Below are 23,449 nucleotides of genomic sequence, written 5' to 3'. Positions count from 1 at the left end.
AGCCAAAAGGGTTCACAATCTTTCAAGCATCACTGTAGTATGCTGGACAGTGAGCAGCTCTGCCTGATACCCCTGTACACTAAGGTGTACATAAAGCACTGCTAACGTCTGTACCATCTCAATGTCACTGTACAAAACCTTGATCATGGCTATGAAAATGGAGTTTAATCTGAAATTCTCCAATGTCCTCCACAAATATTCATGTTCAACCCGGTCAAAGGCCTTTTCCTAGTCCATAAATATAAGACCAGTCTTCAAGGCCCAATAACCTGGAGACGACCAAAATTGTATAAATAAAATGTACACTGTCGAAGATTGACCTGCCAGACACACAGAATGTCTCGTTAAAGTGAATGACTACTTGTTCAGGAATGGTTTGAGGAACCATTTTTGTTTTTTATTTTTAATAAATTTGCAAAGATTTCAAACAAACTTCTTTCTCTGTGTCATTACGGGGTATTGTTTGTAGAATTTTGACAAAAATAATTAATTTAATCCATTTTGGAATAAGGCTGTAACATAACAAAATGTGGAAAAAGTGAAGTGCTGTGAATATTTTCCGGATGCACTGTATGCTGGACTATACTCTGTGAGTGTGCATCAGAGGGACTGTATGTACTGGAGTAGCTGATCACAGTACTCAGAGTTGCGCTGTTTCTCTCTCAATTCCTCCACTTTCTGCTGCAGGAGAACAGGATCTGCAACACAGCTGGCTTTCAAAACCTCTGGAGAGAAGAGGGAGATACACAGAGGCACATGAGCTATGTGACATGATTGCACTGAGCTTATCAGTGCCAGTTTCTAGTTGAGGAAAAGGTAAAAACAAAACTAACTAACAATAAACACATTTAATTGATTCCTGTTAGGTGAGTTATATAAAAGTTCATGATACACTTAAACAGAGGACATATATATATATATATATATATATATATATATATATATATATATATATATATATATATATATACACATACATACATATATATACATACATACATATATATATACACACACACACACACACACACACACACACACACACACACACACATATATATATATATATATATATATATATATATATATATATACACACATATATACACACACACAGAGTATCTCACAAAAGTGAGTACATCCCTCAGATTTTTGTAAATATTTGATTACATCTTTTCATGTGACAACACTGAAGAAATGACACTTTGCTACAATGTAAAGTAGTGAGTGTACAGCTTGTATAACAGTGTAAATTTGCTGTCCCCTAAAAATAACTCAACATACAGCCATTCATGTCTAAACCGCTGGCAACAAAAGTGAGTACAGCCCTAAGTGAAATGTCCAAATTGGGCCCAAAGTGTCAATATTTTGTATGGCCACCATTATTTTCCAGCACTGCCTTAAGCCTCTTGGGCATGGAGTTCACCAGAGCTTCACAGGTTGCCACTGGAGTCCTCTTCCACTCCTCCATGATGACATCACACAGCTGGTGGATGTTAGAGACCTTGTGCTCCTCCATCTTCCATTTGAGGATGCCCCACAGATGCTCAATAGGGTTTAGTCCATCACCTTCACCCTCAGCTTCTTTAGCAAGGCAGTGGTCGTCTTGGAGGTGGGTTTGGGGTCGTTATCATGCTGGAATACTGCCCTGCGGCCCAGTCTCCGAAGGGAGGGGATCATGCTCTGCTTCAGTATGTCACAGTACATGTTGGCATTCATGGTTCCCTCAATGAACAGTAGTTCCCCAGTGCCGGCAGCACTCATGCAGCCCCAGACCATGACACTCCCACCACCATGTTTGACTGTAGGCAAGAAACACTTGTCTTTGTACTCCTCACCTGGTTGCCACCACACATGCTTGACACCATCTGAACCAAATAAGTTTGAGATGAGACAAGACAGCCATGCAGACCAATTTGATGCAGTGTGCCACGTATGGTCTGAGCACTGACAGGCTGACTCCCCCACCCCTTCAACCTCTGTAGCAATGCTGGCAGCACTCATACGTCTATTTCCCAAAGACAACCTCTGGATATGACGCTGAGCACGTGCACTCAACTTCTTTGGTCGACCATGGAGAGGCCTGTTCTGAGTGGAACCTGTCCTGTTAAACTGCTATATGGTCTTGGCCACCATGCTGCAGCTCAGTGTCAGGGTCTTGGCAATCTTCTTATAGCCTAGGCCATCTTTATGTAGAGCAACAATTCTTTTTTTCAGATCCTCAGAGAGTTCTTTGAGGTGCCATGTTGAACTTCCAGTGACCAGTATGAGGGAGTGTGAGAGTGATGACACCAAATTTAACACACCTGCTCCCCATTCACACCTGACACCTTGTAACACTAACAAGTCACATGACACCGGGGAGTGAAAATGGCTAATTTGGCCCAATTTGGACATTTTCACTTAGGGGTGTACTCACTTTTGTTGCCAGCGGTTTAGACATTAATGGCTGTGTGTTGAGTTATTTTGAGGTGACAGCAAATTTGCACTATTACACACGCTGTACACTCACTACTTTACACTGTAGCAGAGTGTCATTTCTTCAGTGTTGTCACATGAAAAGATATAATCAAATATTTACAAAAATGTGAGGGGTGTACTCACTTTTGTGAGATATATATATACACACACATACACACACACACACACACACACACACACACACACAAGGTGCATAAAGTGAAGTTGACTTTGTGCTACCTGGAACCCATTTTTGTTGAGTTGTTTTGGTTTTGTGAAGGTTTTGAAAGTGCGCTAAAAAACTCAGGCTGAACAAACGTGAGCCCATAGCTCAGCTAAAATTTTGCCTGTCTTCCTCAACACCCTCACACACCAGGTTCTAAAGTTCCTATACATCCATGCTTCCAAGCTTTTCCTTTGCATACCTTTGCTGCTCAACCTCACTCAAACTGAGGATAAAATTGGACAGTTATGTGAAAAAAATAAGTACACCCCATGAAAATGGTTGGCTTTTTTGACATATTTGGACAAGCAAATCCTCTTTGAAACAGTGTCTATTAATAAAGTTGGTAGACTCTATAAAATGACATCTTAAAATTGACATTTTGTAGTAATTTTCACAATTTAAATGAACAAAAAAAACCCAACAGATCAGTAAAATGGAAAAAGTCAGTACACCCCTTCAAATCCATAAAATTAGAATCAGGTGTTCAAGATTGGATGCCTGCCAGTGATTAGAACCTTCTTAGGTAGTGCAGGTGAAGCCTGTCTTATTTAAATCTCTCACATCTAGTGTCTGGTGTTCCCTTTGTTATTGAAGTGTGTGGTGTCATCATGCCAAAATCTAGAGAGTCCTGTAAGGCCTTCAGGAAAAAAAAGTTTGTGGATGCCTTGGAGTCAGGCAAGGGATTTAAAAAGATCTCCAAATTATCTGAAATACAACATTCCACTGTAATGAAAATCATCTACAAGTTGCACAGATTTCAAAAGACTGCCAATTTGTCCAGGACTGACCGTCCCAACAAATTCAGCCAAGAACAGTCTGATGCAAAATGAAGTCTTAAAGAACCCCAAATTTTCATCACAGGACCTGCTAGTAAGTATTGCAACTGTTGGTGTCAAAGTACATGCTTCTAGAATCAGAAAGAGACCGCACACATTTGACCTACATGGGAGGCATGCCAGGAAAAAGCCTTTGCTGTCTAAAAAAGAACAGACTAGACTGCAGTTTGCCAATAACCATATAGGCAAAGACCAGGCCTTTCGGAATAATGTGCTCTGCACAGATGTATCAAAGATAGAGTTGTTTGGCCACTAAAACAGGAGACATGTTTGGCGCAGACCAAAGACAGCTTTTCAGGATAAGCACCTCATAACAACTGTGAAGCACAGTGGTGGAAAAATTATGGTTTGGAGTTGCTTCAATACCTCAGGGACTGGACAGCTTGCATTCATTGATTCAACTATGAATTCTGCATCAAATCAAAGAGTGCTTAAAGATAATGTAAAACCATTAGTTGACCAAAAGTTGAAGTTTAACCGAAAATAGACCTCACAATAGGATAATGATGCTAAGCACACTAGCAAATCCACCAAAGAATGGTTCATAAAGAAGAAATGGAGGGTTATGGAATGGTCTAGTCAAAGCCCAGATTGAATCCCATGGAAATGTTGTGGGGGTTTTGAAACGGGCAGTACATGCAAATAAACATCTTGCAACTGAAAAAATATTGCTTGGAAGCGTGATCAAAAATCCCAGCAAGCCTGGTGGACAATTATGCAAAATGCCTACAAGAAGTTATTTCTGCTAAAGGGAACAATATTAGCTTCTGAGGCCAAGGGTGTACTTACTTTTTCCACAGAATAATATCACATCTATTGATATTTCTATTGAATTAATGATTGAAAAAGATACATGAACAAAACCACAAGGAAATGTAGAACAACTTTATTAAAAGGCACTGTTTTGAAGATGATCAAATGTTTGCTTGTCCAAATATGTCAAAAAAGCCAACAATTTCCATGGGGTATATTTATTTTTTTCACATGACTGTATACCACCAATGTAGAAATGAAAGCAAACATTATGTCTCTGAATTACAGAGACCAGGGGGTTTAAAGAGAACTTTGTGGTACATTATATTTAAGCTCTGAAGAATCTCCATTAATGCTAACAACTGACGGGCTGTCAAATAGGATCTAAACCAGGCAAGATATTTACTGTCAAACCAGACCATATCTTCAAGCTTGATGATTAAAATATGCTCAGTAGTGTCAAATGCTGCATTCAAGTCCAACAGTGCCAAAATAATAGCACATCCATAATCTGAGACAAGCAGTAGGTTATTCACTTATTCTTTACCTATTCAATTATTCTTTTAATGTATTAGTGTTTGACTTAAACAACTTTGCTCTCTCTACAATTGAAACATCAACAGCTATTGCCGACAGGGAGAATTCACATGCACATTCTCTCATTACTTAAATGATGAAAAATGGGTCTACATGTCTGCAGATATCAAGTAAACACATTTTAGGACTTTTAGGACAAATAATTTTAGAACCTGTAGACATTGTTATACCTGACAACTAGGGAAAAAACTTTTCTGGCTTTGTCAAATACTAACATTTTATTAACACCATAAAAACAGTCATGATTTTACATCAACATATGACATTAATCCTTACCCAGTACTATAAGCTGGATTTGGTGGTCAGGGTCATCCAAGTACAGCAGCAAATGCTGGAAAATGAACTCCAGATTGGGGCGGTATGTGTGTGTCTTATGGTTCTTGTCTAAAGATGAGAGCCACACACTCAGAGCTTTCAGAGCTTCTGCTCGCACTTCCTGGCTGCTGTCATCTATCCGTTTTAAAAGCACTACAGTGCACACAAATAAGTATATACAATATGTGGTTCAGAGATAAAATTAATGTATTAAGAAATGTATAAGGATCAACCCTTTAAAGAGAAGAGAAGCTTGTGATTGATGAGATTGTGAGTGAAGGCTGTATCTGGGTAGATCTTGTTGAGCATGTCATGGTAAAGCTGTGTTGTAGATGTTTTAGTGTTATTTTGCATGTGTGTACCTGGGTAGATCTTGCTGAGTGTGTCTGGGTTAAGGCATTGTTCTGTAACAGTAATGAATGAGGAAATTGATCTGCAGGCCAACAGGCGAGAAAGCTGCGAGTCTTCCTCCAGTGCTGAAATTAGATAAGCACTGAATTCTGCCTCCATATTCAGAACCTAAAAGAAAACACACACCAATTAACATGTGACCCAGGCTGTGCAACACTTCAAGGCTTTTATATGTATGGATAAAAACCCCCAACAATGATTAAAGTGAGAGGAAGCTTTATGACTGAAAATTCATGTCTGTGGAGTCTCTCTTCAACATGTATGTACCACACATTAAGCATTATAAAGTCCAAAAATTATGAAAAAGGTGGTTTTAAAAAGATTGTTCTGTAGATACACATAAGTATAAAAATGTCATGGAAATGTTCTGGGGGCAGTGAGCAGAGAAGTTAAAATGTAAGTAGAACAGTGTAGCTGAGACTTATTATTATTGATAATAACTGCTTCCAAATCAGACATGGCCACAATTAGTTTAAATCTCGTCACTTCAATTACCATCTGAACTGTCACTTTTGTGCATGGCAACCTGCAAAAACCCTTCATGTGGTCAAATTTTTATATTTTGTACATATAGTTAGTACTGCATAGTTCTAAAAACTACAAGTTTCCCTGAACTGAAATATGTTTCCATTTTGAACACATCAACCACAAATAAAGTTATATCATTATAAAGTGCCCCCAAAGGTAAAGAGAAGAAAATAATATTTAAAGATTTAATTTCAATTCCACTAAAGACTCCCACTTACATCTGCATTTCTAACCTAATCTAACTTATAGAAAAACATTATTAATGCCAAATTTTAATTAATTATATATTTACAGTGGGAATGAGTTTTCAATTTTGTTTTGTTGGCTAAATTTCTTGGTATTGTCTTTTCATTATGACATTTTCCTTCAGAATCTGCTGATATAATTCAGAATTCATTGTTCCATCAATGATGACAAGCTGTCCAGGTCCAGATGCAGCAAAGCAGGCCCAAACCATGACACTACCACCACAATGTTTCATAGAAGAGTTATGGTTCTTATGCCCAAATGCAGTGTTTTCTTTTCCTCAAACACGGTAAACCAAAAAGTTCTATTTTGGACTTATCCATCCACAAAACATTTTTCCATTAGTCTTTAGCAAACTGCAGAGGGGCAGCAATGTTCTTTTTGGAGAGCAGACTCATGAACATTAAAATTAGCCAATGGGAGAGAGGCCTTTTGTTGCTTTGAAGTTACCATGGGTTCCTCTGTGTCGTCCATTGTCCATTACACATTGTCATCCCACTGATCGAAAACACCTTAATCTAATTTCACCTTCAAATTAACTGCTAATTCTAGAGGTTCACATACTTTTGCCACTCACAGATATGTAATAATGGATCATTTTTCTCAATAAATAAATATAACATTTTTGTCTCATTTGTTTAATTGGGTTATCTTTTTCTACCTTTAGGACTTGTGTGAAAAATCAGAGGTTGTTTTAGGTCATATTCATGCAGATATATAGAAAATTCTAAAGGTTTCACAAACTTGTTCAGGAGGGTCTTCTTCCATGCTGTTTGAAATACTAACATTACTGAGATTCGAATTTCAATGGAGTTCAATGGAGTAGGACGTGAAGCTGGAGGCTCCTGCTGATTTCGATTAAAATTGTAATTAATTAGCGCGTTTCGGTCATACAATAGATTTTGACTTATTCTACACCGTTTCCTTGTTTGCACTTTTAACTTTGTGGTACGTTAAAATGTCTGGAAAGAACATGAAAACCCGTGGTAGCATTCAGACAGGAGTGAGGCCAAGTGTGCGCGCCGCGAGCGAGTCCCTTTCTTCCCCTGAGTCCGCGTCGCCGAGCGGTGACCCAGACTACGTCGCACTCGGGCTCAAGCTGTTGGCTTTGCTGAGGAGGGACATCGCCGATGTTTTTGAAGGGGAGCTCCAGGAGACTTTCAGGGTTGCGCTGTCTGCTGTTCAGCTTGACCTGCAGGCCGTGAAAACACAGCTGGCTAGTGATAAAGTTGTTACCGAGGCTACCATATCAACACTGAAATGTATTGTTGGGGAAATGGAGCACGCTCTCTCCGGTTGCACCGATGACATAGCTCGAGTGAAGACTGCTGTCGAGTCTCTCACTGCGACCGTGACTCAATTAGAGAATAAATGTGAGGATTTGGAGTTGAGGTCATGGCACAATAACGTTAGGATAGTGGGAGTTCCAGGGTGCTGACACATGTACAACTGCTGCTGTGGCGGCCTTGTTGGGGGAGGCGTTTGGTCTGGAGAAGGAGCCGGTTTTGGACCGGTCCCACCGGACCCTTCAGCCGAGGCCTGAGCCTGGTGGGTGACTACGAGCGATTGTGTGCGGATTCCAGTGTCACAGTGACTGTGGTGACATTTTACGCCGTGCGAGAGAGATCCAGCGGATTAAAGTGAGGGATTTGATCATCTCCGTTTTCCCTGACTACACAGCCAAGACAGCCCGGGCCTGGGCCGCGTTTAACGAGGTTTGACGTCAACGTCGGGTTATTGAGGGCGCTCGCTATGGAATACTTCACCCAGCTCGGCTTCGCATTACATTTAACGGTGTTCAGAAGGAATTTATTTCAGCGGAGGAAGCAGGAGACTATGTTAAACTCTTGATATCAGGGTGAACTGCATCACCTACACAGCTGCGTCTTTTTCGCTCTTCTTTTATTATTTTTTACACTCTGCCTTCCAGCTCTACAGTATTTGGATTTTTATTGAAGATATTGTCGTTGCATTACTTCGCCTAGATTTTGTGGACTCACTCCTATTAAATCTACTTCTTTATTAATGTGGTTCACTGTTTTGAGGCTCTGACTGGGTTAGAGTTTCTGTTTATTTAATTGTATTAGTGTTTTTTCCTCGGCTTTACGTCCTACACTGTTATGTTATTTGGTACAAGTCTTTAAAAATTAAGGACATTATATTTGTTATTGTGCGCAGACTGTTTATCAGACTTGAAGTCAGTAGGGGTTTTTTCCTCTTACTGGAACTTTTTGTCTTGGTAATTTTGTTGGTTAGTTCAGCTTACTCTCTGAGTTGTTTTCACATTGTGGACAACTTTTGGTTATTGTGGGGAACACTGCTGTCTCATTTTTTATTCTTATTTTTATGGAGACTTTTTTTGGGTGTGTGTGTGTTTGGGGGATTGTGAGAGTAAACAAAACATGTCAATGCTTTGAAGGATGCGAACTGGAACGGAGTAATGTTAGCCAATTGTGAATCTGTTTTTAGAGGATTTAAACCTAATATGGTGAACAAATTATATTATAGAATTCAGGCAGTTTTTCTGGGGTTATCTCATACAGTGTGGAAAGTAATAATCTGGAAAGACCTTTGTTATATCACAGTCTAAAACTGGATTTAAAGAGAAGCAAATCAGTAAATGAATCACATGAAAATGAATCACATGAAAATGTATCACATATAAATGAATCATATGTAAATGAATCACATGAATATGAATCACATGAAAATGAATCACATGAAAATGTATCATATGAAAATGAATAAATAAATTAAAATGAAAAGAAAACCATAGAAATACTAACAATTTAGTTTATCACCATTTATGTTGTAATTTCTGAGTGGTCTATTTTAAGGTGCATGTGTGATTGCTATACCAGGGTGCTGTTTTTTTTCTCCAATTATTTTTCTTTTAAGTGGAGCTACATTATCTAGCATGTAGCGGAACATGCAGTTGCCTGATCAAGTTCTATAGGATTAGACAGTGATCCAGTCATAGTTTATCACTCGATGAGATTACTGGTAAAACTCTATGCAGTAGCTGATGTGAATGTACGTTTGACACAGTAGTGTGACAAGGTGCATATATTATGATTTAGACACATTTGAGATAATGATCTGAGATAGCTTCAGACTGTGGAGATGTTACTATATTTTCTATATTTAATCCAATGTTAGTATTAGATCAAAGTGTCATCACCATTATGAGTGGGTCCTATTACGTTCTGATTAACCACTACTGAATCTAGACTGGAGACAACAGCTGTTCTTATAGGGTCATCTGGGTTAATAAAATGAATATTAAAGTCTCCAACAATTAATGCTTTGTCTAAAGAAACAACCAGGTTAGAGATGAAATCCGCAAATTCACGAAGGAATTCAGAATATGACCCTGGGGGTCTGTAAATAATAATTAGTGGAATCGACTAAGTGAACTTACTTTTTTTGTGGCTACATATGTTATGTTAGTGTAAAGAACTTATTGACGCACTGAATTTATGACTAGGTTTGTTTGTGCGACACCTAGATTATCATTATAAATAACTGCAATACCTCCTCCTCTGCCAGTTAGATGGGAATGATGTATAAAGCTGTATTTGGGAAGGCTAGCTACAAATAATGTTACATAATCATTTGGTTTAATCCACATTTCTCTTGGATATAGTACATTAAACTCCTTATCAGTAATAGTTTTGTTAATTATTAAGCGTTTTTGATGTAAGAGATCTAATATTTAACAGTCATAATTTCAGACCAAAGGTGTTGGCTGTGCATTCGGTATAATTTAATTTATTCTTAATTATATTGCTAAAACAAACTTTGAATATTCCTACATTTTTGTTTAGCTAGGGGAACAGACAGTCTCAATATAGTGGAACCTAAGTGATGATTCAGTGCACCTAGCAGTTGGTCGGTTTAGCCTGCTTGTCTGCTCCCTGGTCTTGGCTCTGAATAGTCACCAATTAACTAGACCTGTTCTGAGACTAAGCTATGCTGCAAGAATTGAGAACAGCACTTCCCAAGTGGGATGGATACCGTCAGTCCCTAACAGGCCAGCCTCGCCCTCAAAACTACTCCAATTATCTATAAAGCCTGCATTGTTTTTGGAGCACTGACTGGACATCCAGCAGTTCAGCAAGCATAACCTGCTATAAGCTACATCGCCACGTAGTATGAAAGCGCATACTACTGCACTGGACATCACCTTCACTAATTTACACAACTCTACAATTTTACTCTTAGTAACCTATGACTGACAAAGATGTATATCATTAGCTCCTACGTGAAAAACTATCTTTGAAAACCTATGCTTGCCTAAGACCCTAAGATGTCTGGTGTCCTAGCTCCCAGTATACACCTAACTAGTGCTGGTGGTGCCCCTAAAGGCCTAGCTAATTTCATGTGCCTTAAGATAGAGTCTCCAATAACCAGAGCTCTTTCAAGCTTCTCAGCAGGTGCCTCACTGAGGAGAGCAAACCTGTTATGCACATGAAGCGGAGAGGAATGGTGCTCCTGTGAGTGAGCCTTAGCTTTGATTTTGTGATTATGCCATTGAATTGTCGCCCACTGTCCCACTGTGAGGCTCTAATGGCAGAGTTGGGGGATTGCTAACTCTGTCTAAGCCATCCAGACTTTCCCCTACAGAAACTATGCTGCTCTCACTCTTGCTAACCTTCTCTAGAGCCTGGATGTGCACCTCTAATGCTGCAATCTTCGTCAGAGAGCTAACTAAGATACACTTATCACAAATAAAGCTATAACTAAGGACAGTGGAAGAATGACTTAACATCCTGCACTCAACACACTGAACAAGCTGAATGTTTGCCATGTTGGGTATTCAACGTTCCCTTATTATGATTATTGATTATTTTATTTTATATATATATATACGATTGTTTTATATATTTTATTTAATGATATTTTATATATATAATTATTTTATATATATGATTATTTTATTTTATTTTAGACAGATCCAACATGGATGGGTCTCTGCTTGCTATCTTTAAACAAGAGAACAAAAGCATAAAAATGAAAATGTGGGAGAAGGGGAAAGTGAAAAATACAACAAATGAAACGATAACGCAAAATTATTGATGAAAAAGAAAAAAGGGTATAATTTAAATGCTGACACCGGCAAGAAACGCCCAAAAAATTATTTAAAACTAGAAACTATGTCACCCCCTTGATATTAGACTATCGACAGCCTCTTTTAAGAGACAGCTTAAAAACTGTTGCTGTATTTTAGTTTTTATCAATCACGATCACAGGTAGTGTGCATGTGTGTGTTTTTTTGTGTGTGTACATTTCTTGGTGTTTTACTGTTTCTATCTGTTGGTGGCAGTATTGTGCGTATTATTTTATGGTGTTTTTTCCCCATTAATATATGGATTTAATATTTTATTGTGAAGCATTTTCTAGCCTTAGAAACATATGTAAATAAAGCTTTACTTACTTAATTACTTATATTCGACTTATAGTTGTCTGTTGGACCAACTATTGGTGGTGCACTTCAATCAATGGATCATGCCAAAAGTATTGAAATGAATGTTATTTTGCATGTGAAGTTTCCTTAACTAAACGTGGTTCTTATTGCAGGTGTTTGTTTTACACATTTTATACAATTTCTGGTACTGCTGAGTGGGATTAGTGAAATAAAATTCATTTTTCTTATAATGTCTTTTCTATTTATTATAAACCAGATTTAATGTTTTGTGGTAGAGTTTCACATGAAATGTGTTTTTCAGTTTAATGGCAAAACTTAATACTTCTTACTACTGATTTTCATTAACGTTTTTGTTAACGTCAGAAAGTTTTATCATTCACAGTTTAGTTGCAGTTCTTGACATTAATTGTGATCTTTTAGTTTAATGGCATAACTTAATATTTCTTAGTACTGATTTCCAATTTACTTTTTTTTTGCTAACTCAACTTCAAAAAGCTTTGTTAAGCAAGCAAGAATGTAGTACTCATATAAACTTGTTTTTCTTGCAAATTAATACAACTCTAAACTAGTTGCACTTTTTAGTCCAACAATATTTATTTTAGTGCTGACAACAGAATGTCAGTCAGTAACAGTATTTACTTACAGAAGTTGATACGAAAAAGCAAGTGGTACTAAGATTTTTTGTTGCACAAAATTTTCTTTGCTGCACAAAAATGTAACAGTCCCACCAGTCCCAACCCAGAGAAAGCATAAAACTAATGTATCCGTTTGTGTTACCTGTTCCTTTGAAACAGTTCCACCCTGCAGCATAGCTAGTAGACAGCTGAGAGCTGAAGTCCGAACTGCGGCAGCAGTATGGCCCGCATGCCACACCAGATTAGGCAACAGAAGCTCCTGCAGAAATACCTCTAGGTACTTGTAAAAATTCCTAAAGAAATGGAGGTAGATATAGATACATAATGATTCACTTCTTGCATTAGCCACAAATCAGCATTTCGTTCGCTTACAGCCCACAGTAAATGGGAGAAAAGCAGCAGCCTACTGCTTCCTCTGCCAGTGCTCCTCACTGTCTGAACTTCTGATATAAAACCATTAATGCAAACTGTAATGCCATTTCCATATGTTAAATAAACAAACCAGGAACAACACTGATGGCCATAAAAAGTATATTATACATTATACAAAAAAGTATATTATACTCTATAGATGCTGAATGAATATCTGCCTATAATTATTTGCCAGAGTCAATGACCATTTGCTAAAGTAAGTCACATTTAGCATAAAATTAGAGAGTCAGCAATAAACATTATTGGACATAAATCATTAATGTTTATTGCGGACTCTCTAACGTTATGCTAAATGTGACTTATGTATCTCTCACACATTCTGTCAACACGCAGGTACAAATTTGTGCCTAGGGCTGTCTTTTAATATGTCTCTGAATATGCTGTATATTTCTTATTTCTCGTGTTTCAGGTACCCACCACAATTGACTTGGCCAGTCTAAAACCTTGCACTTTTTCCCCTGATGAAGTCATTTGTTATTCTGGCAGTGTCATTGTCTTACTGCATTTTGAAGCTCCTGCTAATTAGAACAGATGGGTTTCCCTGTAAACTGGCAGACTGAATGTTTCTGAAGTCACGCTGCTACTACCATCATGAGTTACATCATCAATAAAGATTAGCGAGTACGTTCCAGAAGCAGCCATGCAAGCCAAAGCCATGGCACTACTTCCGCCGTGCTTGACCGACCAGCTTGTACGATTGGGATCATGAGCAAACCCTTTCTTTCTCCACAGTTTGGCATTTCCATCACTTTTGAGGATCATCTCTGTAGTTCTTTGTGAATTCTAATCTGGTCTTCTGATTCTTGGTGCTGATGAGCGGTTTAAAACTTGTGATATGAATATATGTCTGCACTCAATGTCTAGATTGTGATGCATTCACCACTGCTCTGTGGAGGTGGTTGGTGATGTCACTGACTGTTTTGGGGTTTTTCTTCACAGCTCTCACAATGTCATCAACTGCTGTTGTTATCCTTGGCAATCTGTTTGATATCTAGTTGTTTAGTACACTAGTGGTTTCTTTCTTTTTCAGAACATTCCAAACGGTTGTATTGGCTATGGCCAATGCTTGTACAATGGCTTTAATTGATTTTTCCTCTTTTCTCAGCTTCAAAATGGCTTGCTTTTGACCAATAGACAGTTCTCTGTTCTTCATGTTGGTTTATCCTTTTTATTGAACAATAAATACAGTCCACAGAGCCAAAACCCAGGGCTCAGACCAAGATTAGATATTCAGAGCAATTAATTGTTTAAACACTCTATCAGGGCACACCTGGGCAAAAAGAAACATCAGGCACAACTCAATATTTTTGACCACTTGAAAAATGGGTGTATTGTGTAATGCAGCAGCACAAGTATAGCAGCAATACTGGTAGCAAAAGCAAGTGCCATGGAGATCAAATAAAGAAATAAATTTATATATATATATATATATATATATATATATATATATATATATATATATATATATATAATATATATAAATTTTTGTCCTTTTGATTTGATTTGTCATTATGACTGATTTGATGTCACTGTTATTTTCAAATCTAATTAGGACAATGTACTTGAACCGAACGTTTTTGCTTGTACTCCGTTACTCCATCAACCATACTTATTTATGTTATTTAAAAGGTTAATTTCACTTATTATTTTTTTTTTTTATTTTTTCCTCATGTCTTTCAAAATGTAGTTATGTTAGTTCAACCCAAAGAACACAAAACATGCGAATCAAACTGTTATTTGGAGGGCTAGGTACAAAGGTGGAAACAGTACTGAGCTGGGCCTGCCATCCAAATGAATTATAGATGGAAAATAAAAGAACCAATATACAAGTCTGGAGCTCAACTAATGCTGCAGGCAGCGGGGTGCAAACTGAGGAGCTCGTGTGCCCCATTCCGACACAATAACCACTGGGCTATCTGCAGGAATATTGAGCTGCGAGCATATGTTTTTACAGTGTAGCTATAAATGAATAAATATGAAATAGATATAATTATCAATAAAGGGTGGATTTTGAATTGTGCTTAATTTTAACACCATGTAATTCTTATATACATTTTGTTAAAGATCCATTCGGTAATCAAATCAGGGGATGCATCGACAAATGAGAATTTTATTTAGATGTAAATTTATCATTTTATTTATTTATATACAGTGGTGCTTGAAAGTTTGTGAACCCTTTAGAATGTTCTACATTTCTGCATAAATCTGACCTAAATCATCAGATTTTCACACAAGACTTAAAGGTAGATAAAAAGAACAATTAAAAAAATGAGTCAAAAATATTATACTTGGCTATTTATTTATTGAAGAAAACGATCCAATATTACATATCTGTGAGTAGCAAAAGTATGTAAACCCTTGTATGTGGTGTGACCCCCTTGTGCAGAAATAACAGTAACTAAACATTTCCAGTAACTCTTGATCAGTCCTGCACATCTGATTGGAAGAATTTTAGTCCATTTCTCAGTACAGAACAGCTTCAACTCTGGGATGTTGGTGGGTTTCTTCACATGAACTGCTTGCTTCAGGTCCTTCCACAACATTTCTATTGAATTAAGGTCAGGACTTTGACATGGCCATTCCAAAACATTACCTTTACTCTTCTTAAATCCTTCTTCGGTAGACTTGTGTGCTTAGGGTCTTCTTACTGCATGACCAACTTTCTTTTGAGATTTAGTTCATGGACAGATGTAATTACATTTTCCCTTTTTTTCACTGGTTATTCACTGGTTCACTGGTATAATTCAGAATGTATTGTTCCACCAATGATGGCAAGCTGTCCCGGCCCAGATGCAGCAAAAGAGGCCCAAACCATGATACTACCACCACAATGTTTCAAAGAAGAGTTATGGTTCTTATGCCCGAATGCAGTGTTTTCTTTTCCTCAAACAACATGTTAAACCAAAAAGTTCTATTTTGGACTTATCCATCCACAAAACATATTTCCATTAGTCTTTAGCAAACTGCAGAGGGGCAGCAATGTTCTTTTTGGAGAGCAGACTTATGAACATTAAAATTAGCCAATGGGAGAGAGGCCTTTTGTTGCTTTGAAGTTACCATGGGTTCCTCTGTGTTCGAAAACACCTTACTCTAATTTCACCTTCAAATTCACTGCTAATCCTAGAGGTTCACATACTTTTGCCACCCACAGATGTAATATTAGATAATTTTCCTTAATAAATAAATATAACATTTTTGTCTCATTTGTTTAATTGGGTTCTATTTTTCTACCTTTAGGACTTGTGTGAAAAATCAAAGGTTGTTTTAGGTCATATTCATGCAGATATATAGAAAATTCTAAAGGTTTCGCAAACTTGTACAAACTTCCACCACTGTACATTTATGAGATGAACAATAGGGTTATATTATTGCACTTGTTTTAACACGTTATCGCTCAAGGACCTTTTTACCCCTCCCTGAATTAAAAAATTGGGTGTTGGTCTGCCATTTTGTTTAAGTCTCTTCTCCTAAGTATGAGCATCAAAAGACAAGTGAACAATAGAAGTGTCTGCCATTTCTTTCCAAAAAGAAAGAATGACAATTAGCTAGTTTATTTCAGAAATGAATGCAAATAATCAAACAGAACTTTATACTTACAGTTTATTTAGAATATTTACAAATTACACCTACAGTGGCTTCCAAGCTGTTCCAACTGATGCTGATTAGTTTCAGATTGAGATGTCAGCCTTGTTCATTCCTGATTTACTGATTAACAGCTGTTTACGAGGTTCTGCCCCTTTGAGAGTTCTACCAATAATCATAAAGGAGAAGCCATGTATTCAGACAAGACAATCAAAGAGCACAATGTCCAATAAACATTGAGCTGTTTTTTTTCCCTGTGCAAAACCCACCTGTCCATACTCCAATCACTCCCGATGAAGTCATGTGCCCGGGCAGGACTCAAAAGGAAGCGTTAAAAGCCTGTTTTCCTATGAGTGTTAATATTTTGTCCCATTAAAACAGTGAGTACATGAACATCTAATCAGACACTAATTGATGCACTGGCTTCAATAGCTGTGTATGTTGGGGCTTCAAAGGAGATTTTCATGCAGACTGCTCTGTTCGCCTTTAAGAGTTTGAGTTTAATGAATGAACAGTGCAATATTGCAGAGATATTTGATCATTTGATTTGTTCAAATATTGAATTCCACCAAAATTAATGAATAATATAGACACTTTGATAAACATTTCATTGCTACATTTGAATAAAATTTTAGGGGAAGCCAGGCTTCCTATGTAGTCTTAAAGCAATTACCTGTGTGCCGCACAAATATGTGCTATAAATTATAATTGTTCTAGCGAGGTACAAACTCAATTGTTCTAGCCAGACTGTGGAATATTGGAGCCTCAGTATTTCAGGGAGTTTTTTTGTTGCAGTCAAAAATGCTTGCTTTTGCTGCGGCCTTTTATCAAAATCACAGAGTTTTTTGTGCTTTTTTTATGGAAAACTACTTGAATTGGTGAAATTGCAAATGCACTGTCTTTTGCAGTGATGTTTGGTGGTACATGAGACCTTTTTCCTGTATTCATGTTTAATGCACTTGAATCGAAGAGCGCTTTGAATGAATGTGCGCTGTGATGACATAACATTAAAATAGCAAAATCCTAGAGGGACTGCTCAGTTACTTTCCGATATAGCTGTGTGTGAAAGAGTTAGTAACTTACCCCTGTGAATCCAGTGTATTGCTAGAATTCAACAGAAGCTTGGAAAGCATAGTGAAAATGTGTAGCCGCATCTCTGGGTCTTGACTGGGCGATAAACAATTCTTCAATAGAGGCATGAGCTCTGGGAGAAATTCTCCAACCACTGGGCCTGGGGAAACATCCTCACACAATTAGCAACATACTAATATCCAAAACATGTCCATAGGACATGATATTTCTCCAGCAGCAGTGATTATAGCAGTACTAAGACAACCTAAGATTTTTGCAGTAGTTCCTGTGAAACAGCTATGGTGACAGGCATTTACCCCTGCCAAGCTGACATTATTCCATACAAAAGGACCCCATCCAAGTTATAGTGTTGAGCTAGCTTACATAGCAAATATTTAGCTTTTGCATTGATACTTATTGCTGTGATAGCCAAAAAAAAACACACACATTACACTAGGGGCTAACAGCAGAACTTCCAACACTGAAAAAATTTGTGATATCAGGTCCCAACTTGGGGTTAATATGGAGAACACAGTGCCCGTGAAAATTTTGTCTTGTTAGTCAGTGAACATAGGAAGACATGACATATTGAAATATTTAATTGCATCATATTCCAATGTTGTAATAAAACAACAAAAAACAACAACAATTTAGCTATTTTTGGTGTAATCACTGGACATTCTTGCATTGTCATTCATGGTGTACCACTGTAGCTGTAAATGTATACAGACAAGTCACACTAAGCACTAATTTCTCTTGATTTTCAGCCTCCAAAGGTACAGCAACGACAAACAATCTCCTCAATCTGATTTAACTGTGGGCCTAAAGGAGCCAGCTACTTACTGGCCACTAAATTACAGAGTTCAGCTACTTACTGGCCACTAAATTAATTACAAATCACAAACTGTGGTGAATTTCCAAAAGAGAAAGGTTAACTATGGAAGATTTTTTTTAAAGCCATGCCTTGGGCTGCTTTCACAATAGGCATTTTGCTATAACTGCCAACACACATGTACATGTAATCAAACATGTGGCTGCTTTTAAAAAGCACTACTGTTGTCTCTTTCATCACAGTAGACTGCCTCCAAAAGTTTATAAAGTTTAACTTTCAGAAAAGCACAGAGTGACATCAAGTGATTTTCTGTATGTTTCATATCTCAAATATTGAAGAATCAATTTAATCTTGTTATTGATGTTAATAATTCTAGATCGATAACCATTCAGATTAGCAGATACAATCGGAAGGCAGAGGAAGTGGTGTTATGGTTACAGTGTGAGTGTCATACAAGTTGATTTTTCATAACAGGGCTTTTGGAATTGCCGTTGATTTAAATGCCAAACAACGTTTGTGTGTGTCCCTCACCCACAGAGCATGGCCAGTTTTGCCTTGGATGGCTGTGGAATCCTAGGGATTCAAATTCGCAATCTCCTGATGATAGCCTGGGAGCCCTAATGTCAAATGTCTCTCCATTGACAATGATTAATGCGGCTAATTAATCTTCGTTTAAAAAAAAAAAAAACGTTTTACAAATGTTCCTCACAAGGTCAAAACTGTCAGATATTCCCACCAAGATATAAAAATATGCCAACACATACCGGACTGAAAGGTGATAATTTCCAGTTGGGTTTTCTGGATAGAGTGTGTGGACCAGGAGTTTTGGGATTCCAACAGCCACTGCAGCAACTGTGCCATGTGCTGTCTGTACAGCTCATGCACATTACTGAGACCAAGCACTAGAGACAATCTCAATACACACTCCTCTGCCTGAAAAAGAGAACATGTAAGAGATATTGTTTTATATATATATATATATATATATATATATATATATATATATATATATATATATATATATATATATATATATATAATCATTACTTTTAGACATTAACAGTTGGTTATTTTATTGTCAAATATTGCATTGGTTTGCATTTACACAGGTCAAAATAATAAACACAGTAGAGAGGAAATGAAATCAAGTTAAAGAATGCAAACGTAGTGTAAACATACAACTCTATGATTCTGAGGCCATGTGAGCTGGCTGCAAATCGTGAGACCACCCCTCTTCCCACACAGAGCTGTTACAATGATTGCGTTTATGGCGAACATTTCTTTAGAATGAAAATTATAATCAATTATAGAATTATTGGCTTTCTTCATGAAAATGAGCAAAATGAAGAGATAAAATGGATAACAGATGAAATAAAACTGCTTTGGTTTTCTCAGATGTCACTCTGTGGCACTGTTTGCAATAATGATCATGTTTGTTTACAAGCTTAATTCATTTTTAGGTTAAATTTAAATGAATTCTTTTTACATACGCGCACAGGTCAGCCATAACATACTCTACTAACATGCTGAGGTTGCTGAAGACAGTTTCATCTAAAAATTTTTTTACAACATAGCAAGACTGAGCACAGCAACAAGACACAAGGTATGTTCCTAGATGTGCTGTCCAAGTTCTTCTGCAAAAACACGAAGAAACGGGCAGCAGTGAGGACCATAGACCACAGGTCGGCCAAGGAAACTTGGTGGAGCAAATGAAAAACATCATGCAGACATCCGTTCTCAATCAGATGTAGTACAGCGGCACCATCAGCTCAGACCTACACTACTCACACACCTTACGCACGATAAAGTAGCCGGAGCTACTTTTCTCTGTTTATGGATATGACAAGACACACATGGGCGAAAGACGCATGCACATAATTTCCCACAAAATCCATCCTGACAGGTCTAAAATATAAATTCTTAAAACAGGCTTACCTTAGTGAATCAGAGTAAGACAAAAACATGGTTTAGAAGATGGATTTATGATGTACATGATTTCAATTTTGAATATTTTGAACAAAAAAAGTTACATAGTGTACCTTTAACACCAAACCTGTAGCTGTTATTTTTTTATTTTATTTTTTTATTTTTTAAAAAATAATGATTCTACAGCAGTGGATATACAAATTTGAGGCTAATAGTAGCTTGCTTTTAAGTGCAAAAACATGAATTGCACCCCTCAGAGGCCAAGTTGAGTAAAACTATCAATTATTAGGGGCTCCTTAGAGGGACCATACTTTCAAGATTGTCAAATGGCTGATAGCAGCCATGTATTTTACGCAACCAGGTCATCATCAAAGATCCACTTGCAGATTAGCATAGAGATGCAGTACAAAGTTTCAGCTCAAGAGGATGTACAGTTCTTGAAAAATAGTTATCCGACCTTAGCTCTGTCCCTTATGCATGACCACGTACCAAACTTTGCACATGACCTCAGAATCTTGTCCTGTATAGCTGTTTCAAGCTTTGTGCAAACCCAGTCAAAGTCATGAGGTAGAGCTGTTTGAGTAAATTATACTCCACCTCATTAGAATTACTTGTGCAAAATGGTAAATGGTTCTTGAGGTTTTTTTTTTTGTTTGGGAGAAGGAATAAGGAGCAAAACCAATTTTCACAATAAGACATACGGAATCCAAGGCACAAGCCAAAATGTGTGCTTCGCTACAGCACCACCATTAGAATTTTTTGTTATTAAATTTTTTTTTTAGAAGAAAAAAAAAAAACGTTATGCATTTTCTGTCTAAAAGCATGTGTTTTTGGCACATTTTGAAACTAGTAGACATTAAAGACACTGCATATACCCAATATAAACAGAAGCATTTCCCACATTACTTTAAGGTGGTTGAACATAACATTGTTTTACCTTAGTATGGATCTGCAGATCTGTGGATACACATTGCACGGTCACTAGAACCTTTAGCAGTGGAAGACTGATGATGCCACAATCTTCCTCACACACCTCCAGAAGAACCTCCACACATGCAAGCAGCTGCTCAACGTACACGGTCTGAGAAGAATGTGCAACAGAGATTTAAAATAGATATGGGGCCTATTTTAGTCATCATAGCACAAAACTAAAGCATAAAATTGATTTTATATATATTTTTTTATATTTACATGACTGTAAAGTGGTAAACTGGCTGTAAATTGGGAAAGAGCAGTTAAATTGTTAAAGAAGTGGGATTAACATAAACAAAAATTTGTGGACACCTCAACATCAGACCCATATGCGGGCCTACCCCAAACTGTTGCCTCAAAATTGTAAGCACACAATTGTCTGGAATGTTATTTGCTTTCACTGGAACATAGGAGCCTCAAGTGGCCTGCACAGAGCCCTGACCTAAACCCCACTGAACACCTTTGGAATGAATTAGAATGGTGACAAATCCCCATAAACATGTTTTAAAATCTAGTGACTTTTTACATTCACAAATAAAAAAATCTAGACTTTTTACATTCACAAATGGCTATATAACAGACTACATGAAAGGTAGCATAATGGGACACTTTAAATAAGAATCTAGGTTTATTTTTTTTTCAATCTTCAATTAGGGTGGATAGATACATTGATCAAGCATAAAGAGATTTTCTATAGTTAAGGAGGCTCTCCTTCTGTTAGTTTGATGCCATCTACATTCTAATTTTCAAGTGGTCTGTTGGTGTGCGTCTGATTATTATACCAGGGTACTAGCTTTTTCTTTCTAATTAATTTTCTACCTTATCTGGAGTAGGATTTGAAGGTGTGATAAATGTAGGGGTATACTTAACTTTATTAATAGGCACTGTTTCAAAGATCAAATGTTTGCTTGCCCAAATATGTTTAAAAAACAAACAAACAACAATTTCCATGGGGTATACTTATTTTTTCACATGACTGTAGGTCATGAGATAATGCCCTGATTATAACTTCAGACTGCAGAAGTGACAATATTTTCTATATTTAATCCCGTTAGTATTAGATCAAGAAAGTGACTACCATTATGAGTAGGCCATATTACACTCTGATTGACCCCTATTGTATTTAGAATGGACAAATCTGCTGTTCTCAGAGGGTCTTCTGGGTTATCAAAATTAATATTAAAGTCTCCAACAATGAATGCTGTGTCTACAGAAACAGCCAAGTTAGAGATGAAATCCACAAATTCACAAAGGAATTGAGAATAAGGCCCTGGGGATCTGTAAATAATAATTAGCGGAATCAACTGGGTAGACTTATTTTTTGTGGCTACGTATGTAAGTATAAAGAACTTCAAAAGTGTTGAATTTATGAATAGGTTTTTGTGTGACACCTAGATGATTATAATAAAAAAGAAGTGACCCCTCCTCCTCTGAAAGTTAGACCATCTCCATTTAATGCTACATACTCATTTGGTTTAATCCAGGTTTCTGTTAAACAGACTACATTAAACTCCTGTTAATGGTTTCATTGACAATAAGCACTTTAGACATAAGATATCTAATATTTAACAGTCCTAGCTTCAGATGAAAGGTCCTGGCTGTATATGATAAATTTTATGTTAATCAGGTTACTAAAACTTTGAGTAGATCTAAATTTTTGTTTAGCTCAGGGAACAGACACAATATTTTGGAACCTAAGTGAACATAAGTGCAGCTAGCAGACGATTGGTTTGGCCTGCTTGTCTGCTCCCTGGCCTTGGCTCTGGATTGTCACAGACTAACTAGACCTTTTCTGAAACTTTACCTTATAGCTAGGCTGAACCACACTCAAACCAACTAGGACAGCCAAAAACCTTGGGGTAACTTTCAATGACCACTTGACCTTTACAGACCACATTTTAAAAACTGCACAGTTCTGTAGGTTCATTCTGTACAAAATCAAGAAAATCAGACCTATCTCACTGAACAGACTACACAGCTACTAGTCCAGGCTCTTGTTATCTCAAAACTGGACTATTGCAATGCACTACTCACAGGCCTCCCAACCAGCTCCATCAAACCCATTCAGATGATTCAGAATGCAGCAGCACACCTTGTTTTCAACCAGCCCAAAAGAACCCCCTCTTCATCTCCCTCCACTGGCTTACTGTAGCTGCCCACATCAAATTCAAGGCCTTGGTGCTCACATACAAGACCTTG

The 23,449-nt window shown here is 37.4% G+C and overlaps 1 protein-coding gene across 3 annotated transcripts in view; it reads right to left on the bottom strand.

Moving 5' to 3' along the window:
- Positions 1-23,449, bottom strand: part of LOC128622435 (dynein axonemal assembly factor 5) — a 36,020-nt gene continuing 12,571 nt past the window's right edge. The window contains exons 7-13 of one of the 3 annotated variants that reach the window (XM_053648951.1): positions 21,216-21,359; positions 19,117-19,285; positions 17,533-17,680; positions 12,578-12,728; positions 5,550-5,706; positions 5,149-5,340; positions 1-725 (exon numbers count right to left, since the gene is read on the bottom strand). In XM_053648951.1, coding sequence (XP_053504926.1) covers positions 601-725; positions 5,149-5,340; positions 5,550-5,706; positions 12,578-12,728; positions 17,533-17,680; positions 19,117-19,285; positions 21,216-21,359 — 1,086 coding nt within the window. In that variant the 3' untranslated portion in view covers positions 1-600. Of the gene's footprint in view, positions 726-5,148; positions 5,341-5,549; positions 5,707-7,116; positions 7,565-12,577; positions 12,729-17,532; positions 17,681-19,116; positions 19,286-21,215; positions 21,360-23,449 lie in introns of those variants that run through there. The other 2 variants (XR_008388400.1, XM_053648963.1) reach the window with 2 other exon arrangements.

Source organism: Ictalurus furcatus, chromosome 2 (genome assembly GCF_023375685.1).
Source record: "Ictalurus furcatus strain D&B chromosome 2, Billie_1.0, whole genome shotgun sequence".
Lineage (NCBI taxonomy): Eukaryota > Metazoa > Chordata > Actinopteri > Siluriformes > Ictaluridae > Ictalurus > Ictalurus furcatus.
The sequence above is the reverse complement of the archived record's forward strand: the minus strand, read 5'-3'. Positions and strand labels throughout refer to the sequence as shown.